At 42.3% G+C, this 26,615-nt stretch overlaps 1 protein-coding gene across 3 annotated transcripts in view; it reads left to right on the forward strand.

The window, feature by feature from the left end:
- Positions 1-893: 893 nt before the first annotated feature.
- prickle1b (prickle homolog 1b) overlaps positions 894-26,615 on the forward strand; it is a 28,262-nt gene continuing 2,540 nt past the window's right edge. The window contains exons 1-7 of one of the 3 annotated variants that reach the window (XM_008315771.3): positions 894-1,335; positions 21,605-21,802; positions 22,086-22,199; positions 23,880-24,017; positions 25,809-26,012; positions 26,118-26,304; positions 26,393-26,615. The exon at positions 26,393-26,615 is cut by the window's right edge and continues 758 nt beyond it. In XM_008315771.3, the coding sequence (XP_008313993.1) occupies positions 21,617-21,802; positions 22,086-22,199; positions 23,880-24,017; positions 25,809-26,012; positions 26,118-26,304; positions 26,393-26,615 (1,052 nt within the window). In that variant the 5' untranslated portion in view covers positions 894-1,335; positions 21,605-21,616. Of the gene's footprint in view, positions 1,336-7,933; positions 9,096-18,098; positions 18,114-21,604; positions 21,803-22,085; positions 22,200-23,879; positions 24,018-25,808; positions 26,013-26,117; positions 26,305-26,392 lie in introns of those variants that run through there. The other 2 variants (XM_017034344.2, XM_008315770.3) reach the window with 2 other exon arrangements.

Below are 26,615 nucleotides of genomic sequence, written 5' to 3' on the forward strand. Positions count from 1 at the left end.
CAGATGTTTGTGTCTGTGGGAGACGAGCGCCGCGTGTCGCTGCGTTTGCATTCAAGGCATTTATAAATAACATCATGGCGTCATCGACCAGGACGGTGAGAACACAGGTTCTGCCCTGTGAGTGCCCTTCGCGGGGGGGGGGTTGTTCTTTCAGGCTTTTTTTGTCCTTAGGAGCATGTTTGTTGTTTCATTATTTCCAAGCCTTTTGGTAAAGTTTATATACACACATACACATATATATGTTTATATATATCTGTATGTAAAACTATATGGATATTTATATATGTATATATGTGTCTGTATATATAAACATGTATGTATATGCACTATATGTATATACACATATATAAGTGTATATATGTGAATATATATTCACATATATACACATGTTTATACATTTATACACATATAGAGACATATGAATGCATGTTTATATATATATACAGACACACAGATATACATATATAGAGAAATATATGTATATATTTACATATATTTTATATATATATACATACATATATAAATATATATTTCACATACAGATATGATTGTATCGTTTTCCGTTTACGTCACTGATGCTCCCACAGTGACTGTGTTGTCTAACTTTACAGACCATAAAAGTACTTTCATTTGTGTACTTTGTGTACTCCAACCGCCCGTCCACCACGTGATCACTGGATCCTCTATCTATATAATCTTCGACGCATCTTAAACATTAAAATACTGCAAAATCAAGAGGGTCTGTGAAAGTGTTTAAACTCAACCTTTGACCCTTGTTTTCACCGTGTTGCTAAATAAAGACCCTACTTTCGTCTCGCCCTTTTTTTTATACCTTAGCACCTGCGCTGTAAAATATGCACACAGGCGTGGATGTACAGAATACTCACTCCTGTAAGAAAGGAGGGAGGGAGGGAGGGTGTGTGTGAGGAGAAAAGGGAGGAGGGAGGGATGGAAGAGGAGACGCTGTGCCTGAGCCAATGAGCGCACAGCAGAGCTAATGTCATTTCTCGACGCTTTAACTTGACGCCAGAGCTGCGCAGCGCTCAGCCCCGGAGTGTGTGTGAGTGTGTGTGAGTGTGTGTGTCAGCGTCCTCCTCTCCACTGCTGCCCCGTCCACGACCATGCACCGAGAGACCTGACTGGAGTTCTGCTGCACCTCCACCAAGCTGCGTCAGGAGAACAGCAGAGCGCTGTGTTCGCAGATCTGCGGTCAGCACGGATGCCTCATCCACAGGAGTGACTTTGGTTTTTTTTGTTTTTTGTTTTTTAAAAGCAAAGGAGGAAAAAAAAAAGGAATATTCAACCCATCTCCGGTCGAGCTGACTCTTCTGAAAGGTGAGTGTGGAACATCAGTGTCTGCTGAAATGAATTTTCTACTTTTGTGTACACCTTCAAAAAAAAAAAAAAAAAAAAAAAAAACCCTCAACAAGGGTTCGGTTTCTCTCGTGCGTCATGAAATATGGAATGGATTTGGTCTCGCCGTGACTTCTTGGCCACAAAGCTGAGTTGTAGCTGATGCTGTGTGGCAGAGTTTTCTTCCCCCCCTCACTCCCACCCCCCTGAAAGACTGGGGAGAGTTAGGAGTGGGAGAAAGTGAGAGAGTGTGGATTTGGAGATCTGAGGAAGGGGGCGCAAGTCTGAAAGTGCGAGTTTGTGCGTAAAGACGCAGTTAATGAAGGGTTGGTGCATTTTGGTCTCCAGATGTGTGGACTCAGCTGCTGCCTGTCGGAGGAGTCAAAAAAAAATCTCTCTCTCTGTCTCTCTGTCTCTCTCTCTCCTGATGCAGCGTTGACAAACCACATCTCAGACCCACAGAAACTCTACAAAGTGAAGCTCTTCCACCACACTTTACACTTTTTCTCCTCCACAGTCATAAATCCATATTTAAAACAGGTGCAAAAACAACGTGTTTCCCCCGCTGACAGTTCAAACAGATTTCTTTCCAGTGTTTTTAATCTTTTAAGTACAGTCATCCTGGCTCGTGTTACTACAGAGAGTTCGAAAATGAAACAGACAGAAAGAGAGAGAGAGAGAGAGAGAGAGAAAGTCTGAGCGCGAGAGAGAGAGAGAGAGAGAGAAAGTCTCAGCGCTGATGATGAACCCTGTAATGGCGTGTGAGGGATCGGTATTGAAGCCAGTGGTGGCACCTAGTGGTTGATGAGATAAAGATGCTGCAGTGAGACGTGCAGGCTTCGGTTAGTGCTGGGTTTGTTTTTTTGTTTTGTTTTTTTTTCCTCCTCCTCCCACCTCCTCAAATGTCGTGATTAATGAAGTATCAAATGTGAGAAGTGAAGATTTGAATTTATGCTTGTTTAATTTAATTTTCAATTTGGCTTTGATTTATAATCCAGAGGACAGAGAGGGGGGTCGGATGATGTTGTCGGAGGAATAAACTGCAAAGCTGTAAATTCACTTAGCTGATCCCGGATCAGCAGAGCAGAGGATCAGGTGACTCAGGAATATTCTTCCCTCTGTGGGAGGCTGGTCAGCCTGACTCTGCTGCTCTTTGCTGGGGGTATGACGTGCCGTGCTCTGCCAAGTCTCTGTTAATAAGTCTCTGTCTTTTGCAATAGTTGCACAAATAACTACACAAGTAGTCAAAAGTCATCGACAAATTCAAGACAATCTGGAACTATTTTTTTTTTTCATTCAAGACAATCTGGAACTATTTTTTTCAAAAAAAAGTGTTCAATGATGCCTTGCTTTTCTTTCCCAAAGCTCAGAGGGCAGAATGTTGAGACACATTTTTTCATCTCACGGTGCCGGACAGTTGCAGTGATCGCTTCTGCTGCGGCACCGAAATGCTGCTAAATATTATGGAAAAGTGCAGTAACTGTGTGTACTTGGAACAAAGCAGTCACTTCATACGCCATTGTTGTACTGCGAGTCGAAATTCTTGGCAAATTTTCAGATCCAGCCACAACCAGAACACATTCATCAGTACGGTACGGTACGGTACGGTTCTTGGGCATTTGTTTGTATTTGACTTTAAGAGTTTTTGAACTCAGGAAGTTGAGTTGCCGTTAATGGGTCAGCTATTTGGACCACATGGGAGAGTTTGGTTAAGAAGTAGCAGCAGTAATGATCGGAATGTTTGACCTCTAGTGGACAAAACGTTTATTCTGTATTCATAGATTTTAAAGCTCTGTTCACTGTGCAGGAACTCACAGGCAACTATCCAACAGTGAAGTTGAACAAATGTGGTTTTGTGACAATGTCGTCGACAAAGAGCGGCAGTGAAGGGATATATGTGGAAAAAAAAATCCTCTGACTTTTTGTTTATGTTCGATTCCAAAACGGTTAGCCTCATGACATGTCTTCGCCGTGTTCACAGTACTGCTCTGAGTTGGCTCATCTGTGGCCCAGATTCCCGCTCTCCAGCTCGGCGTGAGTGCCAGAGAGGAAACACAGCCTGGAGATTGTTATGATGTTGTTGGACGGTCTCTTGGAAAACCGTCCTCGCTGTGCGAACCGGTGGTGTTGTAGGTTTTATTGCCACTGGTCTCTCAATTTAAACACTTCATGTGATTACTGCAGTAAAATAAATTTAAAAAAAAACTCGTTTTACGCCATGTTTAGAGGTCCAGCTCAGAGATGACATAACTGTAATTTTTTTAATAACACCAGGACTGTTTTCTAACCTGTGCTGCATTAATGACTCTTGGCGTCCTTAACAATGGAAATACTGTGCGTAAACTGCTTCTTGACAAATTTACAGATGATAAAATACTAATCGTGAACCCGCGGTGTCTACTCGCAGGCTGGTTTTGTTGCTGGCTGGTTCAGATTCTCAGGGGTTTGTGCAAGGGTTTTTGTCTGTCCGCGTGTTTTAGTTGGAGCACAGATTGACAGAAGATTAAATAAACGGAATCCATAGTACACATACACACACACACACACACACACAGGTAGGTCAACAGTGTTATGTCTGTGCAGCGCTGTCAGTCTAATGCCTCAGACCGTCATGTGTACACGAGCAGGTTTGTACTGTCAGACTGAAATTAATCAAGTGTGGGGTTGTTCAAATGGTTCCAAACCTCAGACTTTTCACACACACACACACACGCATGCACGTATTTTTGTATGAAGCGCCAGTTACTGAAAAGAAGACGCAGGGCGTTAAATGATGCGGAACAGACGTTTCTCGGGAGAAGAGAAATACAATGAGCCTGGAGGTGATCCTGAGAATGTTAGACTGGAAACACCCAGCGCTGCAGGCTGTTTGCTGTGTCGCTGCTCAGTGTCTGTACGTGACACGAGAGAAAACTCTTTTTGTGTTAGCCTGACTCCAACAATGACATCGTAAACACAGGTAAACACGTTAACCTACATGTCTCTATTACTAATAAAAAGGAACTACTCAAAGTCCAGCTCGTTAGCATTGTGAGTGCACGCGAGGCACCATAAAGACCATAAACAAAAAAAAAAATGTAAAAAAAAAAGCATTCATTTTTTAGCTACTTTGCGTTTAAATAACTGAAGTTTTAGCGTGATCCAATACAATTCGGCATTTCATATCAGATCAATGTCACGTTAGTATGAGGCCTTAGCTTAGCCTGAGTTGAACTGTGACATTTCAAACACACGTAAGGGGTAAACTAGCTAGCATCATTAGCGGATACTAGCGAAGAAGAGCATGGTAACTTTTACTGAAATAACAACGTAACGACAAGATATGCTTTTAGCTTATAAGTAAGCACTCCTTGTGAGCGTACATGCTAACAGCTAACAGGTCAAGTGAAGACAAATAACTGGACTTAGCTGTTCACATCTCGGTACAGTTTGGGTTTAAATATTTGAACTCTTTCGGCTGAAGCGACTTTTTTTGATTTTTCTTTTTTTTACGTTACGTGAACAAAGAAAACGTGATTGCAATTCAGACTATTAAATCAGATCGATGTCACGTCAGTATGTGGTCCGAGAGCCGATATGTAGCCCATATGTGCTATAAATTAGAATCTCATAAATATGACAGTTTCTGTGAAACACATGACTCTGGTTTGAAGAGTACCTTTGTGTTCATGCGTGCAATTTCAGAGAGCAGTGCCATACTATATGGTATAATATCACAGAGTCAGATCAAAGACACATGTCGAGTCAGAATTGAGTAATGCGCATGCTAACTCAGACTGTAGCCTTAAAGACCGGTTTCTTTTTATCCGCACAGAATGAGGCGACCATTTTCATGTCTTTCATTTTTCCGAGGAAATATTGCTTTACAAATGGTGAAAGACAGGCGTATTTTGCATGTGCGTGTTGGCTTACGCTGACCACAGGCCGCTGCTCCGCCAGAGACGACAGGACTTGATGTATGAAGACTAATCGTGATCCTTGCGCTCATTGAGTGCTTTCAGACCAAACTGTGGGCCGCGTTGGCTCCACAAGCCTGGTATTATGGTCAGCTTGTGGCGAGGACAAGTAATACAGGGCTTAGAAAGAACACCAGACACTGACGGATGAGCTCCGAGAGGGAGCCGCACGCCTTTCTGTGTCAAAACTTGCAGCTGAAATGAGGAGAAAAAAATGCCTGCAGCACCTGCTGTAGTGATGCAAAAAGTGAGGTGTCGGTGGTGAGAGTTCCTGACTCGTGCCTGCAAGTGAGAGTCGATTTGGCACCAGCTTAATTACCCGTACGCACTTCTATTTGATGATGATTAAAGCCCCCTCGCACATGCGGAGAAAAAGCCACACATCTGCCCAGACACTGCCAGGCTACGGCGACGAAAGCTCTGGAGACATTAAAGGTGACGATTATTAGATGGTAATAATTATAAGGCTTAAAAGCTCAAGTGAAGGTAAACAGTGTAGGTAGAAGAGTCTGGAGTAGAAAGACAGGATCCCAGTACAACAACCACATAATTACTCCAGTCAAATGACCACCCTGAGGCGCGACACAAATGATAGCTTTCCGTTTTGTTTTTGATATGGAAAAACATTAAAAGGTCTCCCTAACACATGCTGGGATTTTTTCGGAGGGAGGTGATACATCATTCGGACGCCGTTACCGTCACGATGTGAGAACTTTCAAAGCCAAACTCCAGGAATGGTGTTTCACAGATTGACACTTTGGTGGTTTTCATGTTTTCAAACCAGCTTAAGAGACCGAACTGAAACAGGCCCTTAAAACATGGGCCACAATTACCGTTCAGTTATAAAATATATTTTAAAAAAAACCTGAAAAATAAAGTAATTGCGATTCTTGAATTTTTACAAAATAAAACAAGGATATATAGGGAAGTGTTTTACGTCTGATTCGGGATGGGTGTTTGGCTGCTTGCCTGAGGAGACCGAAACTTGGCTCAGGTCTTTCTTAAATTGGTCTCATGTGGTCTCATGTGTTGGACATTGTGTTCTTCAGGCTATGACAGGCCCTTGAGCTGCATGTCTCTTCATAGGCCTAATCAGGGACAGTCTGCTCCTTATGTTTTCTCTTTTTCTTCTCCCCCTTTTTTTTGTGTTCACCTTCCATCTCCAGCCTCATTTTTTAAATCTTGATGCTAGCCTTTCTCATTTGCCCTAGAACAAAGGAACAAAGGCTGCAACAGTTATGATTTTAATTTTTTTTTTAAATCCAGACATGGATTCTGGCTCCTTGCTTATCTGCACAGCTGGCAAAAAGACAGAAGGCGTCCACGAATTCCTCGCTCCACCTTTTATTGGCTCTACCTTTTATACTGAACGCTGTCTGGTCTTACTAGGTAAGACGTTGCACAACTTCAGGAAGACGTGTCAGCGCCGAAGTATATACTTAAACTTCTGCATCTGGGTGGTCTTCTGTCTCTGCACAGGTCTCTGAGGACACGTGCTATCTGAGGCTGTATCTCTGCTCCGCTTCCCAGAGGAAAAGCAGCCTTCATATTCATCCAAAGGGGAAATGGTTTCATCCAATCTGATGCCACTGGGGGTCAGGAAATTGCCTGTTGCGATAAACACTACAAATGATGGCGAGTAGGGGGAAATTACAGGATTTTCACCAAAATCACCAAATGTCGCACAAGTTGTTTACTTTAAGGAGAAACATCAGTCTGGCTCTTGGTGGTTTGTAGTCACTGGTGCTGCTGTTATTGATATTTTCATTGCAAGAGATGATGATTGGACTCTTGTTGTTCTTACAAAAAAAAAAAAAAAAAAAGAGATTTTTGTGGGTAAGTTGTCTTGGTAAATTATGTGGCCAAAACCCTGCTTCTAAAAACAAGATCTGATCTGGCAGTGGGGTGGCAGTCAAGCTTATCCTTCAGACCAATCATCAGTAAGAGAAGCTCAACGTTACATTTGACGCAGCCACAGTGATGAGCTGATGAAAGCTGGGGGGCTTCCGGAGTGCTGTCTGCAAAACCAATACAAACAGTGATTTGAGTGTTGTCTGGGTTCCAGTGCTGTGAGGTCTGCACAATCCTTCTCCCCTTCCTGTGAAAGGCGGCTCAAATTGCCACTTGCATTAATGAGGCAGTAAATAAATGTCTCTTGAGTTTTTACTAATGACCTCAAAAACCAGACAGTAAACTGGGGGTCCAGGCGCTCATTATCTGTAACCAGCCGACCGTGAAATCCAACATATGTGTGGTTGTTTGCTCCCATGTGCACACGTGCACGTTGGGGTTTCTGTGCTACTTTTTAGTCGTCTTTTAAAGAGTAAATCTAGACTAGACTAATTCCATGTGACAAACTGGACCGTTGGAGGCGCTCTGAGATCTAACGTTTCATTACATTCCCACTCAAACACGCCGACACTCAACCAAGATGTCCGGCCACTCAAATCTGAATTTGTTGTCTGCAGACTGCTGGAGATTTTGCATCTTCAGCAAGTACACAAGTACGACTGCTGGAGATTTTGCATCTTCAGCATGTACAGAAACATGTACTTTACTGCAGAAAATGGTAACTTTTAACATATTTCGTTGTTACTTAAATCAAAACTTCATAAAAATATATATTTTCAAATATTCTCCAAAAGGAGTTTGTAAAAAAATAATAACTTTCAGTTAAGTGTCTCATACAGCGTTTTACGATGAAAGACATGAGAGAAATGTTGCTCTTGTGCATTTTGAAGAACTATCTTGCTTGCTTGCCAACAGCAAAATAGCACATACATGTCCAATTAGCAGAGAGAGAATGTCAGGTTAGAGATGTAAATGTCTGAAATGTGCTATTGCGAGATATTAAAGTTTATCTGCGCAGGCACAGAAGCATTCATTTTTCAAGCAGCAACCATTACACCACAGTGGCCTAGGTATACATACATTGGTGAAATTGTTATTTAGTGAGTCTATTTAGCTTGCTCTCTTACATCCAAATAGCATACAAATACCTAATTAGCAGAGAGGGAACCTCAGGTCAGGCAGCGCTAAGTAGGCCAAGTGTCTTTGAAAGCAAGTTTTTCTGCAACCCAAGACGTTAAAAGTTTATTATTTTTGCCCAGATTGGACGGAATAATGGAAATTGACATTCGTAAAACGTGCGGTGCACTTAGAAAGTAGTCCCAGGAATGTCCCTCAAGGACTTTAATATGTCTGGTTGCAGATGGACGGCTTATATCTCCCAGCAAGTCCAGTGAAGCCCCTGGGAGCTGCTGTGGTGCTCATCATAACAACTTTCCCCCTGACTTTGCTTGGACCCTGACTGAAACCCAATCGTTTGGTTCAGAGGGGATATAAATATGCAGTATATCCTTTTTTTTATACTACTTCCTCCGCTGCCTGACTCCCATCTGTTGCAGATTAGCGTTCAGTGTGTGTTTAGAGAGCTGAGCTTGTCGCCGAGCAGGACTGATAGTAAACCCAGAAGGTTTTAGTCAGAACTGTCAGGTAGGTCTGAATTCACGGGGAGGCCAAGTAAGGATATGGCTGTAAAGGAAGACGAGGAGGGAGGGGGTCAAAGAGACAGAGAGAGACAGAGAGAGAGAGAGAGAGAGAGAGAGAGGCTGAGACGCTCCTCCACCTCGCACACCCACCAATTGGTTGTGTCTGTTTACCCATGAACCTCAGGTTCGCTACTCGAGGGTCAGTGTGGAATGCCAACAGCGTCTGCTTGGCCAAATTCAACCACAGTCCCCCGGAAGAAGAAGAAGGAGGAGGACGGGGAGGACAAACACCCCGGTAATGAGCAGCCACTCTACTTTCTCTGTGATAGTGAGTTTATTTAAGCACGGCACTCAAAGCCACTTTCACGTGACACGTAGCCTCCATATCTGCCGCCCCAGTGGCATCCGAACCCGCCACCGAAACGTTACTGTGTCCGTGCTGAGCTGAGCTGATATCACTCAGCTGTGTTCTTATCGGCCTTTATTCCAAATCGCTCTCACCCACTCAAAATTGCTGGCTCCGTAACTGAGATAAAGTTCAATGGAAAAAGAAAAACAGCCCTGGGAATGTGCCGTGTAACTCCGAGCTATATGGGTTCTCACACACACACACACACACACACACACTGTTGTCCAAAAGCTGGCTACACGGAGGACGGTGCCAGCACATGTAGCTCCGACTACAGACGGAGTGAGGTAAAGTGCCTGAGGCTGCAGAATTGGTAAGGCACGCTGTTCCCACTTCTCTGGAGCCAAATTATGGGAAAGTGTTGGAAAGTGTGAATGTTGGTTGTGTAATCCACAGCCAATGTTTGTCCCTGTGTGTGTGTGTGTGTATGTGTGTGTGTGTGTGTGTGTGTGTGCACGCACTTGTCTTGTCTGTTCCACTTGACTGAAGTGCCATCCCTGCAGGATCCTGTCTTTAATCCTCTGTGTACACAACCCCATTCTCTGGCCTACATCTATCTTTTTATTGAGTGTATGTGTGTGTGTGTGTCACACACTCACACACACTAACACACACACACACTAACACAACACACACTTTTCCCACGTAAATGTTACAGTACGCTCCTGCTCATCTGAATGTCAATTAGGGTTTTTTTTTTTTTTCTGCATTTTTCTGTGATTCTCTGAATTGTTTACATGGTTTTATGACGTCACATCAACAAATCCACGTCTCTCCTACCCACAAATGTAGACTCCATAAATGGGCCACATGCCTGCGCTGTATTTCAGAACATTGTTTTGAACCTTACGCTGTATAGACGGCACAAAAGCTCAGGTTTTTATTAACTTTATACTGAAGCTCGCTCTCCGACACACACACACACACACACACACACACACACACACACACGTCTTTCAGTGCTGTTCTTTCGATGACCTCTGGGGTTTATTAAAAAAAAGGAATGCATCACTTAACAATATCAAATTAGTGCTGGATAGGATGCACAAGACTCTCCATTTTTGTCTCCCCCGACTTCACCTCAAACACACACAACGACACTACAGGGTCTTTGGTCCAATCAGAAGCCTTCGCTGAACCTGAACTCTGCATCTCAGTGTATAAAGTTTAAACTTGAATTCTAGTGTCACTTAAAGTCTTGTTTTTAACTATTGGGAGCTAATTTAAGCTGTCATAGGCCACATTTCAGCAAGCTAATATTGAGCCTCCTCCTGGTTGACATGTTAGCGATTAGCAAGCTAGCATTAACAGACTCTGTATATTCAGTTTGTTTTGTACTAAATACACATTCTACCATTAACATACAAATTATTTGTTGATGTAATTTACCTGACTGTCAGGTATGTGAGGACAGATGATCATGGAACTTATCTTCAAAGCTAAAACTGTCAGGTATGTGAGGACAGATGATCTTGGAACTTCAATGCTAATGCCACAAGGCTATAGATTATGCTACTACAGCTAAACCAGGAAGGCAGATCTGGAGGTTGCCATGCTGCTTTTAAAAATCTGTTGAAAAAAAAGAGTTAATTTCAGCCCTGCTGCTTTTAAAAATCTGTTGAAAAAAAAAAAATTTCAGCCCCATTTTACTTTGGCTAATTTAATTAGCTAATGCAATTACCTGTATGTAACGTGTGAAAGTTTTTGATCGAGAATGAAATGAAAAACTCAAGTATGAATCTAAGGTGAACTGGGAGAACAAACTGTTTGTACAGTTGAAATAAGAGATTGCACAGTTGATGATGCCGGCAAGTGGAGCATGTTATGTGTGCTATTAAAAAACACAGAAGGCCAAACATAACAAAAAAAATACCCCGTCGGCATAGCCATCCATCAAGGGATCGCAGATGTCACTTTGTTGTAGATACTGTCAATACCAACAGATCCTGTTGTCATATACAGAAAGGTCCAACATTAGGTTTCCTAACATCTCGTTTACCATTGTTTGGAAATTAGGAATAAACGTAATCATTTTATCTGCTATCGGTTGCACAGATGCTAATCATTTGATGAAGCGGTTTGCATCCAAGTAAAACTTGGCAAAGTGTCGTAGGCTTCAGGGGCACAGAGGACATTCATTTAATTCAGGTAATGACATGTATTAAGAGGGTAATTTAAGGTCGACTCCACCAAATTTTGGAAAACTAATGACGTTACTAATGAGTCAGTCTCCTCTGTACATAAGGTAGAACAAACCATATGTGGTGTATAGAAGTAAAAAGGCAGTTTCGCTTCAAAGGGAATGTGATTAGCCTCAGAGCAATAAAAGGATTTTCTGAAAATCCTCCTGACTGTCAGAATAATAGGTAGCATGTGCAGGGATATAGTCAGGACATGAAATGTAATGAACACTGACAGACATATAATATATGTAGAGTCTAACAGTAGCTGCAGTGAGACTATTGCTATAACAGTATTCCCCCCCTCCCCCCATTTTGCAATCATTTAACCAGCTGCTTTAGACAGCAGTGAGTCGAGCATGTAACGACAACTGGTGGATCATGTTGGTTACTGGAGTCTAGGTCTTACTTCACATAAGGCACACCCAGATGACGTAACTGATAGGTGGAAAACAGTAACTGCAGATACACGCAGAATCCTGGAATCCACGTGTCCCGACGCCCACTGCTCACACCTGGCATTAAAAATGCATCATGGATGCCTTTGCCGTGACCACGTCAGACCAGATCTGGTTCGTCCCTGACCTTTACCTAAAATACACGCTGATCTCACGTCTGTCCATGAGAACAGAGTAGTGTTTTTAATGAGTCAGAGTGCACAGATGTGAGATCAACAAAGAAAACAGTAGTGTTCTGAGAAAAAGGAGACTTTGCTCCAAGACTATTAGCATGTCCTCAAGTTCTTACGCTAGGATAGGTCCACTTCATCTAGGAACTGCTATGCTATCTTCTATGTTAGCATAAATGTAATTACCGTATTTTCTGGACTATAAGTTGTTTTGGAATATAAGTCACACCAGTGCCCCCTAGTGGCTGTCAGTGTGAAAATGACAAACATGTACATTTTCAGTGGTACAGGAGAAGCAGATACTGGTACGCAAGCCTAGAGTGCCCCCTAGCGGCTGTCAGTATGAAAATAAACATGTACATTTTCTATGATACAGGACTAACAAATACTGGTACACAAGCCTAGAGTGCCATCTAGCGGGTTTCAGTGTGAAAATGACAAATGTGCGAAATTATATATTTTAATATATAAGTCGCAAACCCAGCCCGAAGATGAAAAAAGTTCAGAAAATACAGCAATTGTCAAAACCCAGCCCGAAGATGAAAAAAGTTCGGAAAATACAGCAATTGGCCACATTGTCATTAAAACAACATATTTTTGGATAGTACCACATTTTCAAGGTACTAAAGCTCAAAGTAATGCGCGCTTGCTTCTCACCCGACTCATGTGGACATAGAGTTTGATGAAAAATTATTTCAACTCCTTGTCAAGTTGGTACGTAGTAAAACTACCATCCTCAGTTACCTGACAATTTCCTGAACTTTACAGCACTTTTATTGTCGCTTCAATTGTCCCAGAGGTGTGGAGGTGACACCCAGCGGTGGTTAACAAACCCCAGTCGAGACTTTTATGGCCAGAAACTTAAATCACACTCCACTCGGGGAGTGTCAGGGAATATTTAACACTGCACTGTTGAGACCGCAGCAGCAGACTGTCACAGATCTACTGCAGCAGCAGCCAGTTGAGCTGGTGGGCCTTGTTGGAAATGACCAGAGATCCATTTCCTGGTGTGAAAAGCTGCTGAGAGGCGTCTGTCAATGTGAATGGAGCTGAATGCTGCGGTCATAATAGAGAGCGAATTGAGATGTAGATCTAAAGGGCTGTTTATGCAGTAGGATGTGTGTGAGAGCCGGTTCGTCAGCTGTGGTGCATATGGCCTCTGTAAAGTGGGACAGTGCTGACAAAAAAATCAAAAGCAATCAGGAACAAGAGATGTCCTCTGGGCCTGGGATTGGATATATTGACAGCGGATGAGTTCACATGGCAAAAGTCTGTGGAAGAAAATTAAAATGTAGTCATGAAGGGCTGTCTTTAATAAAGTCAGGACTGACTTTAGTTAAAAATCTTTCACAAGAATTCAAAATTCCCTCTGATAGTGATTTATTTGCTTCAACTCTCTTAACTTTGTTTCTTGTTAATTTTGTTTTCAAGGACCTCTCTTGTTGCTTTACTAAAAACAGAACCCAAACACTGAACTGTGAGTGAAAGTAGATCATAAAGTGTCCTCAGCTGCACTTCATGTGTTAAGGCTCAAGAAAAAAAATCCAAAAGAAATCCTAAAACAACAAATCAACAAACGCAGGAAGGCAGGGAGACAAAGGCGACAGGAGAAACAAGACGAACTGGCAGGAGCCGAGGCTATTTATGCACTTGAGGTGAAAACACACACAGGTGAAATCAATGTGACACAGGTGAGAGTGGTGCAGGGAAATCAGAGGAAACACACGGGCGGGAAGTCAGACGGCAAAAAAATGGAAAGGAATTTTCCAGTAAAACGAGAAAGTTTGGAGGAATAAATTGATCAAGAATAAATACTTCAAAATGTCATTACACTCATTGGGGTTTTTGAATCGAACTCAACTGTCTCTACGAAGAACCAGTTACACTCATTGGGGTTTTTGAATCGAAATCAACTGTCTCTACGGAGAACCACTGTTTACAAACTCTGTGAACTCCAAAGGCAAATACAAACAGATGAAACTTGTTTCAAATTAGAAGTCGTTGGAGTTCTTGCCCGAGGCCTCATTGACCTCACACCACCCAGACATTGGCTTAGGCAATACTGAAGGGTTGGGGGGGGGGTGAGTGGGGGGGTTGATAAAGTTATGTGAAGCAATACATTTATATAGAATAACTGGACTTGGGAACAATTGTAAATCAAAAGAAAATCTTTTTTCTGGCCCATTTTTCTGGCCCGGTTTTCTGGCCCGTTAGCTGTGTTTGACTTCTTCGGACAAACTGCCAAACAACGAGTTGAGACATGTCAGCGTCTTTGTTGATTTCAGTTTTGAATGAGCACAAGGACATGTCCCCTGATATTCCTGCCTCCTGGGGGTGAAACACAGTGGTGTAGTCGGGTCCAGGTGTGAAGGGATTTCATGAAATGAAAATGAAGCCCGTCACTGATGGAGAAGCACAAAAGGTTAAGAAAAGGCCAACTGAGCTGTTGAGGTCTGTTCCAGAAGTGAAATGAAAAGTGTGTGCCAGGAGCATGTCTAAGTGTGTGTGTGTGTGAGTGTGTGTGAGTGTGTGTAGTCCAGACTTGGTCTTGGATTTCAGGCATAGAAAAGACAACCAGATCTTGTCTGCAGACTTTTGCCTGCACTGAAAGAAGACTCTTCTGAGAAAGACCACGAAAAAGACTGATTAAATAAAAAACATATGGAGCGAGGGCCGGAGTTGGTCATTTGATTTTAAACCTAGAATTATTATTTTTTAAAATTAATGTCACAAAGTGTCTCCCCGAGATACCATAAGGATGTGGAGCATACAAAACAAAGATCTGGCCCAGGTAGAACAAATGTGGGCTTCATGTATTTTATTGTGATGTGGTCAATATTCAGTCCACTTCTGTTTGGACTATGACTAATATAAGTCAATGTTGTCATACTTAAGGTCTAGTTCTTGCAAACTAGATACCAACCTACTCTAGAATGTGGACCAGATGGAAATACGTATCTGGCCCATGTACAACAAACTGGATCAGTTCACTGGTCCTAAAGGGACCAACCTGTATTTGGGACAACTGCACAAACCACACAAGCCATTTGTGTTCAACTCGTGGCTGTTGTAAAGCACTGAGTCCTCTAAAAGAGACATTTAAGAAAGACACAGTGTGACACCACATTGAAGGTTCTCGTCTCAGAAAAACTACCAAATTAAGGGCCATTAGAAGCTTTTAAACATGAACAAACATCTCCTCGCTAATGAGATTTAAACCAAGTTTTTGTTTCTTTTGCTGAATGCTTTGCCATTTTATTCCAAAAGGAAGCAAAGGAGACAGGAAGGTCAGCCGTCCTCTTGTGTTTTCCAAAGGACCACGTCTCTCTGGCCAGAGGCCCAGTTCCTAGTCTGAAGGACCAATATCTACCTATTGTCTGAGGGGGCAAAGCCACTCATCCTCGGACTTGTCTTCCATTCACAAAAGAGCATTCCTCACCCACCCATTGTATGGTTTTTGTTATTTGGATTAAGCACTTGTCTGGCAACCAAACAAAACAGTCCACCCAACACAAGATTTCCTATGTTTTTGAAATGCATATCCAGATAAATATCTCAGGAAACTTAATGCACTTCTTTCAAGACTTAAACCCAAGGTGACCTGTGCAGAGCCGAGCCAAGACCTCTGGAAAAAAAAAAAAAGAAAAAGAAAAAAAACAGAACTTTTCCCAAATTTGCTCAGCTCGATTTCAAACATGTGCCTGAAAATAAACGTCTAACACATGCACAGAATCGCACATCCAGCCGCGCTGGCTCTTCTGTGCTAGTTAGCAAACAGAGTCATTTCTCACCCGTAACAGGTATAATTTGGCATGTGACAACCAGCCCCGTTGCTCTCTTTGCAAGTCACTTTGTGAGGTTGTCAGGGGAGCAGCAGCCTTTGTCTGCTGGACAATCGAGCAAACTCATTTGTCATTTTGGACTCTTTAAATGAAGCTAATGCTGCCTTTCAGCCTTCTGTGGTGACAGATGATGCACGGCTTCTCTGTATAAATCACATCTGCCTTACCCTCCAGTACAAAGTCTGGTTTTCTCCACTCTAGTTCTACACAGTTTGCGGTTTCATGTATAGATGTTGTATACACTAAAAAGTCATGTGTAGATGTTGTATACACTAAAATGAAAAAAAAAATCACATTTTTGTTGTGATGAATTGTCAGGTAGTCCCCTGGTGTGACAATAACCACCACTGAAAGGCAGCGAGTGAGAGATTAAGGGGGGGGGGGGGGACCCTGTCCTTTTTACTCATTCACATCCCCAAAATAGGAAGGGGGCGTGGACGTGAGTGACGTTCTGTGGGGACAGGTTCCCTGCGTGAGAACTTCCTGAGATGGATGAGGTTGATTTAGGAAGAAGCCCGGTCAATGTTTAACCAGAAAAACACTCACGAGACTCCAAGCAGTTCAATTTAGCGACGATAAATCATTAGCCGCCTTTTAAATTATTAAATGACGCCGACGTGTAGAATCCAGAGGTAATTCTTCAGAAACCAGTAGTGTTATTTTTTTTATTGTTGTGCTAACTCACCTCATTATTTAAAACTAGCCACATTTTTTTATCGCAGCTAGTTTTTGGTTATTCGGACTATTCGTTTATTCGGTTATTCGGACTAATCTAATTATTAGCTACCTCTCAAAAATTTTAACCTCTCTATCATTTTAGCCATTGTTGCTGCTTCCAGACATTTTTTTGGTGTACCGTCGCTAAGTGCGTCATTTACGAGTACATTTTTTAGAAACTGATAATAGTAGATAAGTTTTATTTTTCCAGTTTAATTAATCTATGGCAACATTTTTTAAATGTTCTTCTCTTTGCCATTTTCTAGCTGTTTTCTCACGCTAAGACTTTTTTTCCCGTTTTTAACTGATTCCTGTGCTAATTTATGCTATCTCTGCTACATCTTTAACCATTTGAAGGTAATGTCTTTGACATTACAGGAGGAGCAGTTGGCCCCCACCCTCTGTAAACCCGACTGTTAACAGCCCTCAGGCAGGCAGACACTTTCTCAGGCTGTGTTGGAGAGAGGCTGAGTCAGGGCCAATGTTGCACGTGCATGACTTTAACGATCACGATAATGGTCACGATCATCGCATTCAAACACGGCAAAAACAAAACCCAAAACTGTTGTTTCAGCTTTGGGTTAATTTCGTTTGACTAATGACTGCATCAGAGACAGACATTGATTCGGATTTTTATTATTCATCCAAGAGCATTAACGATCGAACCTTCATCCAAAAAGACCCACATTGTTAGGATAATGATGCAGCTGGAAAACGAATGTTTTTACGTGATGCAGTTTGTGGACTTGAATAGATTAATAAGACATTAGTCGAGCAGGTGACCCTCAACTTTAATGATGGGGGGGTGGGGTGTGGACTCATTTATTTATAAATAGAGAGTTTGACTAGGAGGGAGGATAGGGAGTCAAAGAGACGATGCGGATACAATTTCCCGAAATGGGTCAGAACACATTTTCATTTTCTGCTCATTCCATCAAATCTGATGTAGATAAAAAAAAGGAAGAAGCCCGAGGAAGAAGATGAGTGCTTGTGTCATTTGGCTCTCAGGAGTCCTGCAGTCGAGTAGAGGCTGAGAGAGAGTGTGTGGAGACCGAGGTGTCACTCTGACGGAGGGGAGGAAGGGGAAGGGAGTCACGGGGGAGGGGGTGTTGACTCTGGAGAGAGAGAGAGAGGGAGGGAGAGCGAGAGAGAGTAGTGTGTGTGATTGAAGTGCAGGGTGATTTGCTGTGCAAGGGAGGAATGAGGGAGGGGCCGACAGCTCGGCTGCCCCAAGAGCTCAGACACACATCAACCCACTCCCACACACTCGCAGGGTTCACAGCCAGTCCAGATAGAGACCTCACCTCTCCCCCGTGCCCCTCTTTGCTCTTTGGACCCTGAACATTTTTGGACAGCTAAGTGAGTTTTTTAGGGTCAGGTGGAGACTCGGGGGTATTACGTGCAGACTGAGTGGGACCTGGATCTGATTTAATCGAGGAGCAGCTGAGCTTGACGTTACAGGCATGTAGCGGTGCTGCTGCCTGACCTGGAAGCTGTGGAAGGGAGTGTGAGCGAGAGAAAGATGCTGTTTTTAGAGGTAAGAGTGATTTGGTAGATGTAGATGTGGAGATTTAAATTTGAATTGTTAAGCTTTGATACACCGCGGAAATGAGGTTAGAATTTGGAATTTGGAGGAGATTGAATGTAGTTAAGTTAGTTCCATACTGTTTTTTTTTTCATGTGTGTGTAGACAGCAGTAAAGTGTGTGTCCAGGTGGTCTCAGACCAGCTGTGATGGGTCCCCGGTGCACCCCTCACACCCATTTGGCCCTAAAATAACACTTGAGCAGCCAGAGAGCAATGACCTCGGCCTTTGAACTCTAAAATGCTAAAAGTTTTTCTTTAGTAAATGCCAAGACGTGGCCCAGAGAAAAAACATTATTATTCCTTTAAGTAGTGGTGAAATTCTTTCATCTGAACATTACTGTCAAAGTCTGCCCAGCAACATATTGTCGATTGAGGTTTTTCTTTTTTATTTAATTAAAAAAGTGAATTGTGTATAAAAACCATGGAGGTAAATAATTACCTGTACTTTTAAATGAGTACTTTCAACTTTTTTTCCACCCATAGTTGTAGAATATATGAAAACAACCTATATTTTATACAACCTTCCTGTTGAGGATAAAGCAGGGAATGTGCGTGTTCCATAGTTTGTTATTCTTTAAATCTATTTTCCCCCAAAAAAAATCTCCTAAATAAGGAGTGCGTGGACATTTCAATTTTTTTCTACAATGAAAGCCATTGTGTGATTGCCAAGAGGTGACATGGTGAAATGTGAGTTGCTGTGCGTACGTTCACTCAGGAATTTTTGCAGGCTCCGTAACTGGTGGTGGGATGAGAGGCAGGAGATCTGAGAGGCCAAGAGAGGCAATGGAGAGACAGAGATCCTGGGCATGGGGATTTAAAAAAAAAAAAAAAAAAAAAAGTTGAAGACAATCGATTCACTGCGTGATTTGGTGAAACAGTTGTAGCACAGACGTTGTAGTTTTGAACGTTTTATGATGTAATGAACTGTCATAAAATCTAAAAAGGCGTTTAAGCCAAAGAACTTGTGGGTGTCACATGTTGGAGCCATTACGAGTAACGGAGCTGCAGAACAAAACTTCTTTGCTTTAAACTTCACATGATTCCCAAATAGCGCCTCTTTGATTTTGTAGCTGGTTTTGCTGGTCGTGACCAAGTTGAGGGAGAAAAATCTAAAGAGTTGAAGTTGAAGCTTCTGGGTGATAACATTATCTTTACTGCCATAAAACCTGATAGATTAGTCACCGGAGAACAAAGCGACAGTGGAATACTCCTTTGTCCCGTGATAAGAGCTTTGGTTTGAGTTGAAGCAGCGTTTGTAAATTCAGTGTTTTGAAGCTGCGGGCTTCATTCAACTGTATGCTAATCGTAATGCTAATATTTCCTCTGTTCTTGTCGCACTACGACTTGACTACATGAGCTGTGGAGAAGCCTGGGGGTGGGGTGGGTGGTGTTTAGGGGGTGGGGTCCATATTGTTTCTGTTTGATATGTTTAGTTGCAGAAGATCTTCAAAGTGAATGTAATCTCATTGAAGCTATTTTTGCAGTATAAACTATTGTCATAGTTATTCAGTAAAAAGGCATTTTTATGTCAAGTTAATGGTAAAATGTCAATTTATGAAATACAAGTTGGAGTTGTTTTTTTTTTTTAAAAAATGTCAATTTATGAAATACAAGTTGAAGTTGTTTTTTTTTTAATTTTTTTTTAGTGAAATTAGAACTGTTTTAGATCGCCCTCTCAAATATATAAAATGGTGCTGTGTGTAGTTGAAAAGCTGCTCATTCTAATTGTAATTATGTAACAAAACCAAGTTGGCCGGGTGTCAGGGATGGGATGCAATAAAGTCTCTTAATTATTTATAACCCCAGGCACAGTAACCACGCACTTCAACTGAAGAACACACACCCACACTACAATTATTTTTTACTAACTCTGCCTAACTGGTTATCACCTGACACCATAGATAAATTTTTTTTTTTTAAAGCCAGCGCTCTACAACAGGAGGTAAGGTTGAAATAATCACAGGTCAATAGAAGTCATTAGGGCTTTAATGCCCCACTCATGGCAGTAATTCTAACCCCTATATGGTGTGAATGGGCCAATCAGAAGTTTGACTGTTTTCACTTAAACAACTTCCATTCTGTGTTAAATTTACATGTCAAAGGTTCATAGCAGAGTGGGGGGGTGTAGTGTCCCTTTCAACACCTTGAGACGAGAGCCGTGTTATCAGTCTGTGAGGACTCAAAAGAACATGGCTGCCCAGATAAGAGAGCAACTGCTGGAGGCAGGAGAGAGAGAGAGACGCAAGTCGACGAGACGGATTAATACCCATTAGTGTAAAAGTTCAACTGCTCTCAGCATGGAAATTATGAGAGGAGAGGGTGGAGAGTAGCTTTAAATTACTTAACGACTTGCTTAATTGAATGTTAATGTAACAAAGAACTTAACCTGAACAAACTTAGCCTGACTTTTACTCTCAGTTTTTTAAAAGATAGATTAGTACTAACTACTAGCCTTTCAATGAACTTCCACCAGCATTGGTGTTAGCATTGCTGTCATGGGCAGCATAACATTTCTAAAATATCTCACTTGACGTTGCTCATGTGACATTGCCATTAGCAAGCGTACAAACTGTAAGCTAACTTTTGTATCCATTAAAGAAAGCTACTTAGTGAGCTAGCTAGTGATTGGATTGAGTTCTTACCTTAAGCACGAAAGGACGCTTAATTCTTTATGTTAGACTGAAGTTAGATTTTAATATAAGCAAATCTGGTTCTCTACTTTTATGGATCACAATTTTAATAAGTCGTAGTGGTTGAAATCACATGGTTTGCTGTTACTTTTGCTGCATGTACAGCAGGAGGGAATCACTGTTCCAGTACAGGCAGTTATACATTTTGCAGAGCATTAGATAAGAGCAACAGATGTTTGGAGGATAACAGATGGCAAAGAGCTATCTAATCAGAACTGTTTGTACCTTTATTCTTATAACCCCCAAGCAAGTGTGAACACCTAGCTTCTTTTTACCCTACTACTCCTAATAACAGGGTGTGAATACAGTCCTTTCAAAGTACCGGTATTCATGTGTCATTCAAAGCTGCAGTAAGTACATAGAGTTCGGCCGCGTGTGGTTTTCCAGTACAAATCGTCCAAGTTTTCTTTCCCTGCAGACTTCTCTGATGGTGGACAAACTATTTTTGGGAACCTAATCAAGTACAATTCTTACTGGAGCAACAAAGGAAGTGTGGCACGGAGCCATTCTGGCATTTAGTTGAGGTTCAAATAGCGAGTTATGTAATGAGGTTGCTCTTTCTTCCCACAATGCTGCTGCTCAGTTTTTCTCCTGTTCATGTTTAGGAGCTACAGTAAGTCATAGTCGGGATCTTAGCAGTTATTCACATACTGTAGGCAGAGGAATCCCTGCAGCTTTTCCCACTTGTTTTGGGCAAAAAAGTAAAACAAAGAATAAGGGAATCTAAAATACTACTTTTTTTTTACTCACAGCGCCAAAGGGTGATGAATCTGGAGCATAGTGACAGAGGGGAGCGTCCTTCCTTTCAAGGCCAGGAGATGGAAGCACATCACGGTGGAAAGATGGGAAAGGTGTGCGTTGGCTTCCAGAGGAGCTCCACATCGGACGATGACTCTGGGTGTGCGCTGGAGGAGTACGCCTGGGTGCCACCAGGACTTAGGCCAGAACAGGTAGGACCTTGACATCAAGATTATTAATTTCTTCAATTATTCAAAAACTAACCAAAAATTTAGTCAGAAAATGCAGAAATATGTAAAAGCATCTTCCATAACAGTAACAACGTTGCTTGCTTGGTCTCGTGTATTTGTGGGACTTAACTGCCTTGCAGCAACAAGATGGTATCATCAGCATATAGAGTCACATTACTTTATTGTGAATATATTCACACTAAAAAAGACAGGTTTGCAGTACCTTCTGTTTTACTGAAGTTCTCTCAAACTTCTCCGTTTGCAGGTGCAGATGTATTTCTCCTGCCTGCCAGAAGACAGGGTGCCGTACGTCAACAGCCCCGGAGAAAAGCACAGAATTCGACAGCTCCTCTACCAGCTGCCGCCACACGACAATGAGGTAAGAGATAATGAGGAGAGCGGCGCAGTGACAGCTCCATCTACGGAGGAGATGCTGCCCTTAAAAAAAGAAACAAACACAACAAAAAATGACGTAAACACAACGGCTGCCATCTTCAACTCAACAAGATAGTTAAATTCTAGTGCAGACAATTTCTGGCCTTGGGTTCCAACTGTTGCTCTTAGGTTGGTTTGATTCATTTTTTCCTAATGAATTTATTATGTGGTGTCAGGCCTCTCTTTTTTTTTGCTATCAACGTTCTGCTATGTCTGATATTTTGGGGGTAACCTAGAGGTGTCGCTTAGCTAATATTCAGCCATTTTGGTGAACTCGTAGCCCTTTGTTGTCTTAAATTTAAGTGATACTGGCCCAAAATATTTATAGATTAAATAAACTGTGTTTGTTGATATTTTCCTGCAACATTTCGTCATTTTCTAAACTTTAAATGTGTGTTAAGTAATGTGTAATACAGAAAGCAGTGAGGTTTGTAGCTAGCTATAATCAGCAAGTTAGTTCACCAGTTAGCACCTGGCTAGCTTATTTATTTAAACTCCATTCTGTGTATTGTACTGGAATATTCTAAATGTATTTATTTCTAACCCTATGCTAATGTTTTTTACTAACCCTAATTCCTTTCTTCCAAAAGCGAGTTGTTTGTCTTGGATGAAATTACAGATTACACAGATCTGAAGGTTTTTTTATACAACAATTTACGACATGAATTTAATTGTTCTTCCCCACCTGACGTTACTCTCGAGCCTCCAGCTGAGTAAAGCTTGGACAACTGTGCGCTGTTTTTGTTAGGAAAGCTGAAACAATGGCCACATTCTCTCAAGTGTTTGACAAAAAACTGTCCTGTGACAATAAAAGCACATGCCTGCCTCCTCCACATTATAGCTTTATGGTGTGTAAAGCAGCAATCCTTTCACATCTGTGTTAATAGAGTTTACATTAGCAGATATGGTGGAGGGGGTTATCACCAGAGGGGAGGGGCTTCTGTCCGACGGAGGTCGTCTCAGTCAGATGTGGAAGATACACAATAGGCACCCTTGGTACGCACATGCACATGCAGAGGCGTACCCAAACACTCAGACTGTTTGATGGTGTTTTATGGTGTTTGTCAGCAGGCTTGGTGGTTGAAGGAGCAAACTCCCGCAGAATTCCTTGCATGACAGTGGTTTGGTGGGATAACGCATTTGTGTGTGTGCTGTTTCTCATGCTGCTATTGTTAATTGCTGCCTAGAGCTGACTGTGGGGATACTTGGTTTCTATCTGAGCTCTTTTATCATCATTTCTACACACTGATGAAGGGTTTGTGTAGCGCTCAGCCCGTGCTCTCTGTGCAGCCTCAGGGGAAATGAGTTTCAATTACAAAAACCCCTTTTAGCCAAACACGGGCATTTGCGATACTCTTGTCCCATGCTGCAATAAAAAGTTATAGCTACTGGATTGTTTAGTTTGTCACAAGATCTCCCAAGGCTTGGTAAACATATTAAATCTTACAGTATCATTTCATTTATCAAATACTTATATTAGAGTTTAGTAGCAAGTTTCCTTCATCCAATTGTGTAAGTTTACTCCTAGAGTCAAACAAACCAATCAGTCTTTTGAAAAACGTATGAACTAAATCATCTTGTTTTCAACAGTTTTCTGTAAACCTGCCTCTCTTGTGTTAACCAGGTGCGTTATTGCCACTCTTTGACTGAAGAGGAGAAGAGAGAACTTCAAATGTTCAGTGCCCAGAGGAAGAGAGAGGCACTGGGGAGAGGAACACCCAAGATCCTGCCTCGAGCCCTACAGCACACACGCTGTGAACATGTAAGTGCCACACACGGGTAGCGATGCGCGTGTACACGCATATACGCACATGAAGGCCACTTGATCCGTTTAGTGCTCATATAACCGTAAAGTAAGCCCGGAAAACCAACTGGTGGGTCTCAAGTTATTTATAACGCAAGCAGCTAACACCCATGGTCCTGTCCCAGTGCATGGAAGGCCTGAGGCGGAACACTCTGATTGGCTAATGCAATGGACTTAATCACAGACATAAACGTCCTCATTAGGGCGAGAGAGGAAGCGGGGAAATTGGGAGGCTCATGCGCAAGCCAAGCAGAGAAGTCGGTTCCTCATGAGGAATTCAGCCAATTTCCTGCCACCAATTTTTAGCCCAGCACGACGGACATGGAGAGAATGCACAGGTTAATAAGTAATTTTGTGTAGTCTTAAAAATCTTCCTCTTTCCTAATCATGTCTTAGTATGTGGCATATAATCCCCCATCTGCTGCAATTATTATATTCAGCACAACCTCATACCCCGATGATCACTCCAAAGATGTGTTCTTGGAGGAGGTTCATAAATATTTATTTTTTTCTGGTAATTTCGGATGTCTTGGAAAAGAGACACCACAGATTCATTTTGAAATTCTGTTTCAAGCTACAGTGAGCAAAGCACAAACGTTCCTAATATCCCAACTCTTCCCTCTTGGTACAATGACATTGATTCAAACAACACATGTACTCTTCCCCTATCACGTTACTTCCAAACCTCCATTCAGTGCAACAGGGATAAATATTAGTGTTTTGCGGCTTCCGGCAAATTCAACCCCAGACCGGTGTCTTGACCATATCCTCTGCCACATCAAGCAACCCTGGCCCTGCAATGATACTTTCCCCCAAACAAGCTGATAACGTCTGTCACCACCCGAACACAGATGCAATCACAGAGTTGCAAGGTCACACTCACATACACACACACACACACATACAGGAACACGTACAGACATACACATTCTCATATTCTGGTGCAAACATTCTGCACATGCTTGTGTTCTGAAAGGGATCCATCCTGGACGGACTTACATCTATACACACATTCACACTCACTTTGTCAGACTCTAGTTTCCTTGTGCTGTAAATCTCAAGGACACACAACACCTCCAAATCCAAGGCCCGAGTCTGTCCTTCCTGGTAATAACGCTTAACAGCTGGGCATGCTATCCACTCGTAGCACCGAGATATATAAAGATACAATTGCACGTTCAGGCGTGTTTTGGTGGTATGCTTAGTGGTGCCATGTAATCTTTTGAGCAAAGTCGAAGGCTGCTTGACTAGATAGTATATGGTAGACAAACTTTAGAATCCTAGGGAAATTCCTGTGATATACAAGAAGTCCCCAACTGTAGCTGTCAAAGAATATGTATGAAGTACTGTAGGATGTTCTTAAGTGTTTTGTGCGAGTTCTACAGCTGTCCCACAAACTCCGATCACCTGTTGTTTGGCCTTCATTGTTTTGATACAAATGAAACATTAGATCTGTGGGTTATTCTGACCACCCATCTCCATAATCTGCCCTTTTGTTTAGGTTGCATTCCTCACACGTCATGTCATGTCAACAACTGAGCCATTTCTATTTTAAAATATAAATCCTATTGGAGTACGTCTCAAGGTAGCACCATTAACAATCGTCAAGAGTGAGAGTATTATACTCTCTGAGGAATGTGCCTTTCCCATATTTAATCCCTTTTTTATTGTTGGCTAGCTCAAGTGCTTCAGCCAGGTGCAAGGGTGATAAATTTAATGACTCTTCTTTGGTCTGTGTATAATCTTCAGTGCAGTGGAGGCATCAACGGAGGAGAAATGGCCATTTTTGCCTCCAGGGCTGGACCGAGCCCCTGTTGGCACCCTGCCTGCTTTGTGTGCGCCACCTGTCAAGAAATGCTTGTGGATCTTATTTACTTCTACCACAACGGCAAAGTACTCTGTGGAAGACACCACGCTGAGCTTCTCAAACCACGATGCTCTTCATGTGATGAGGTAAGTGCCATCATAAACAAACAACTGAAAGACTATAACAACTGTAAACAACCCATGTTTACAGTGAGCCACGCAACTAAGACGATGCTTCCTGTTTCCCCTCAGATCATTTTTGCAGATGAGTGCACCGAAGCAGAAGGTCGCCACTGGCACATGAAGCATTTTGCTTGCTTTGAGTGTGAAATAATGCTAGGTGGGCAGCGCTACATCATGAAAGACGGCCGACCATACTGCTGCGGCTGCTTTGAGTCCCTGTATGCCGAGTACTGTGAGGCTTGTGGCGAAAATATCGGTAAGAAATTGAACATGTTACTGATGCTCAAAACTAACCACAACCATTCTTAACCATACCTAAAAGTTGTTTATTTGTGACTTTGTAGGTGTTGACCATGCCCAGATGACCTACGAAGGTGTACACTGGCACGCCACAGACCAGTGTTTCTGCTGTGCTCAATGCAAGACGTCCTTGTTGGGTTGTCCGTTCCTTCCAAAGCAGGGTCGCATTTACTGTTCAAAGGCCTGCAGCCAAGGAGAGGACATTCATGCCTCTGACTCTTCAGATTCGGCTTTTCAGTCCGCTCGTTCACGTGAATCAAGGCGCAG

The sequence above is a fragment of the Cynoglossus semilaevis genome, chromosome 8 (assembly GCF_000523025.1).
Source record: "Cynoglossus semilaevis isolate Cse_v1.0 chromosome 8, Cse_v1.0, whole genome shotgun sequence".
NCBI lineage: Eukaryota > Metazoa > Chordata > Actinopteri > Pleuronectiformes > Cynoglossidae > Cynoglossus > Cynoglossus semilaevis.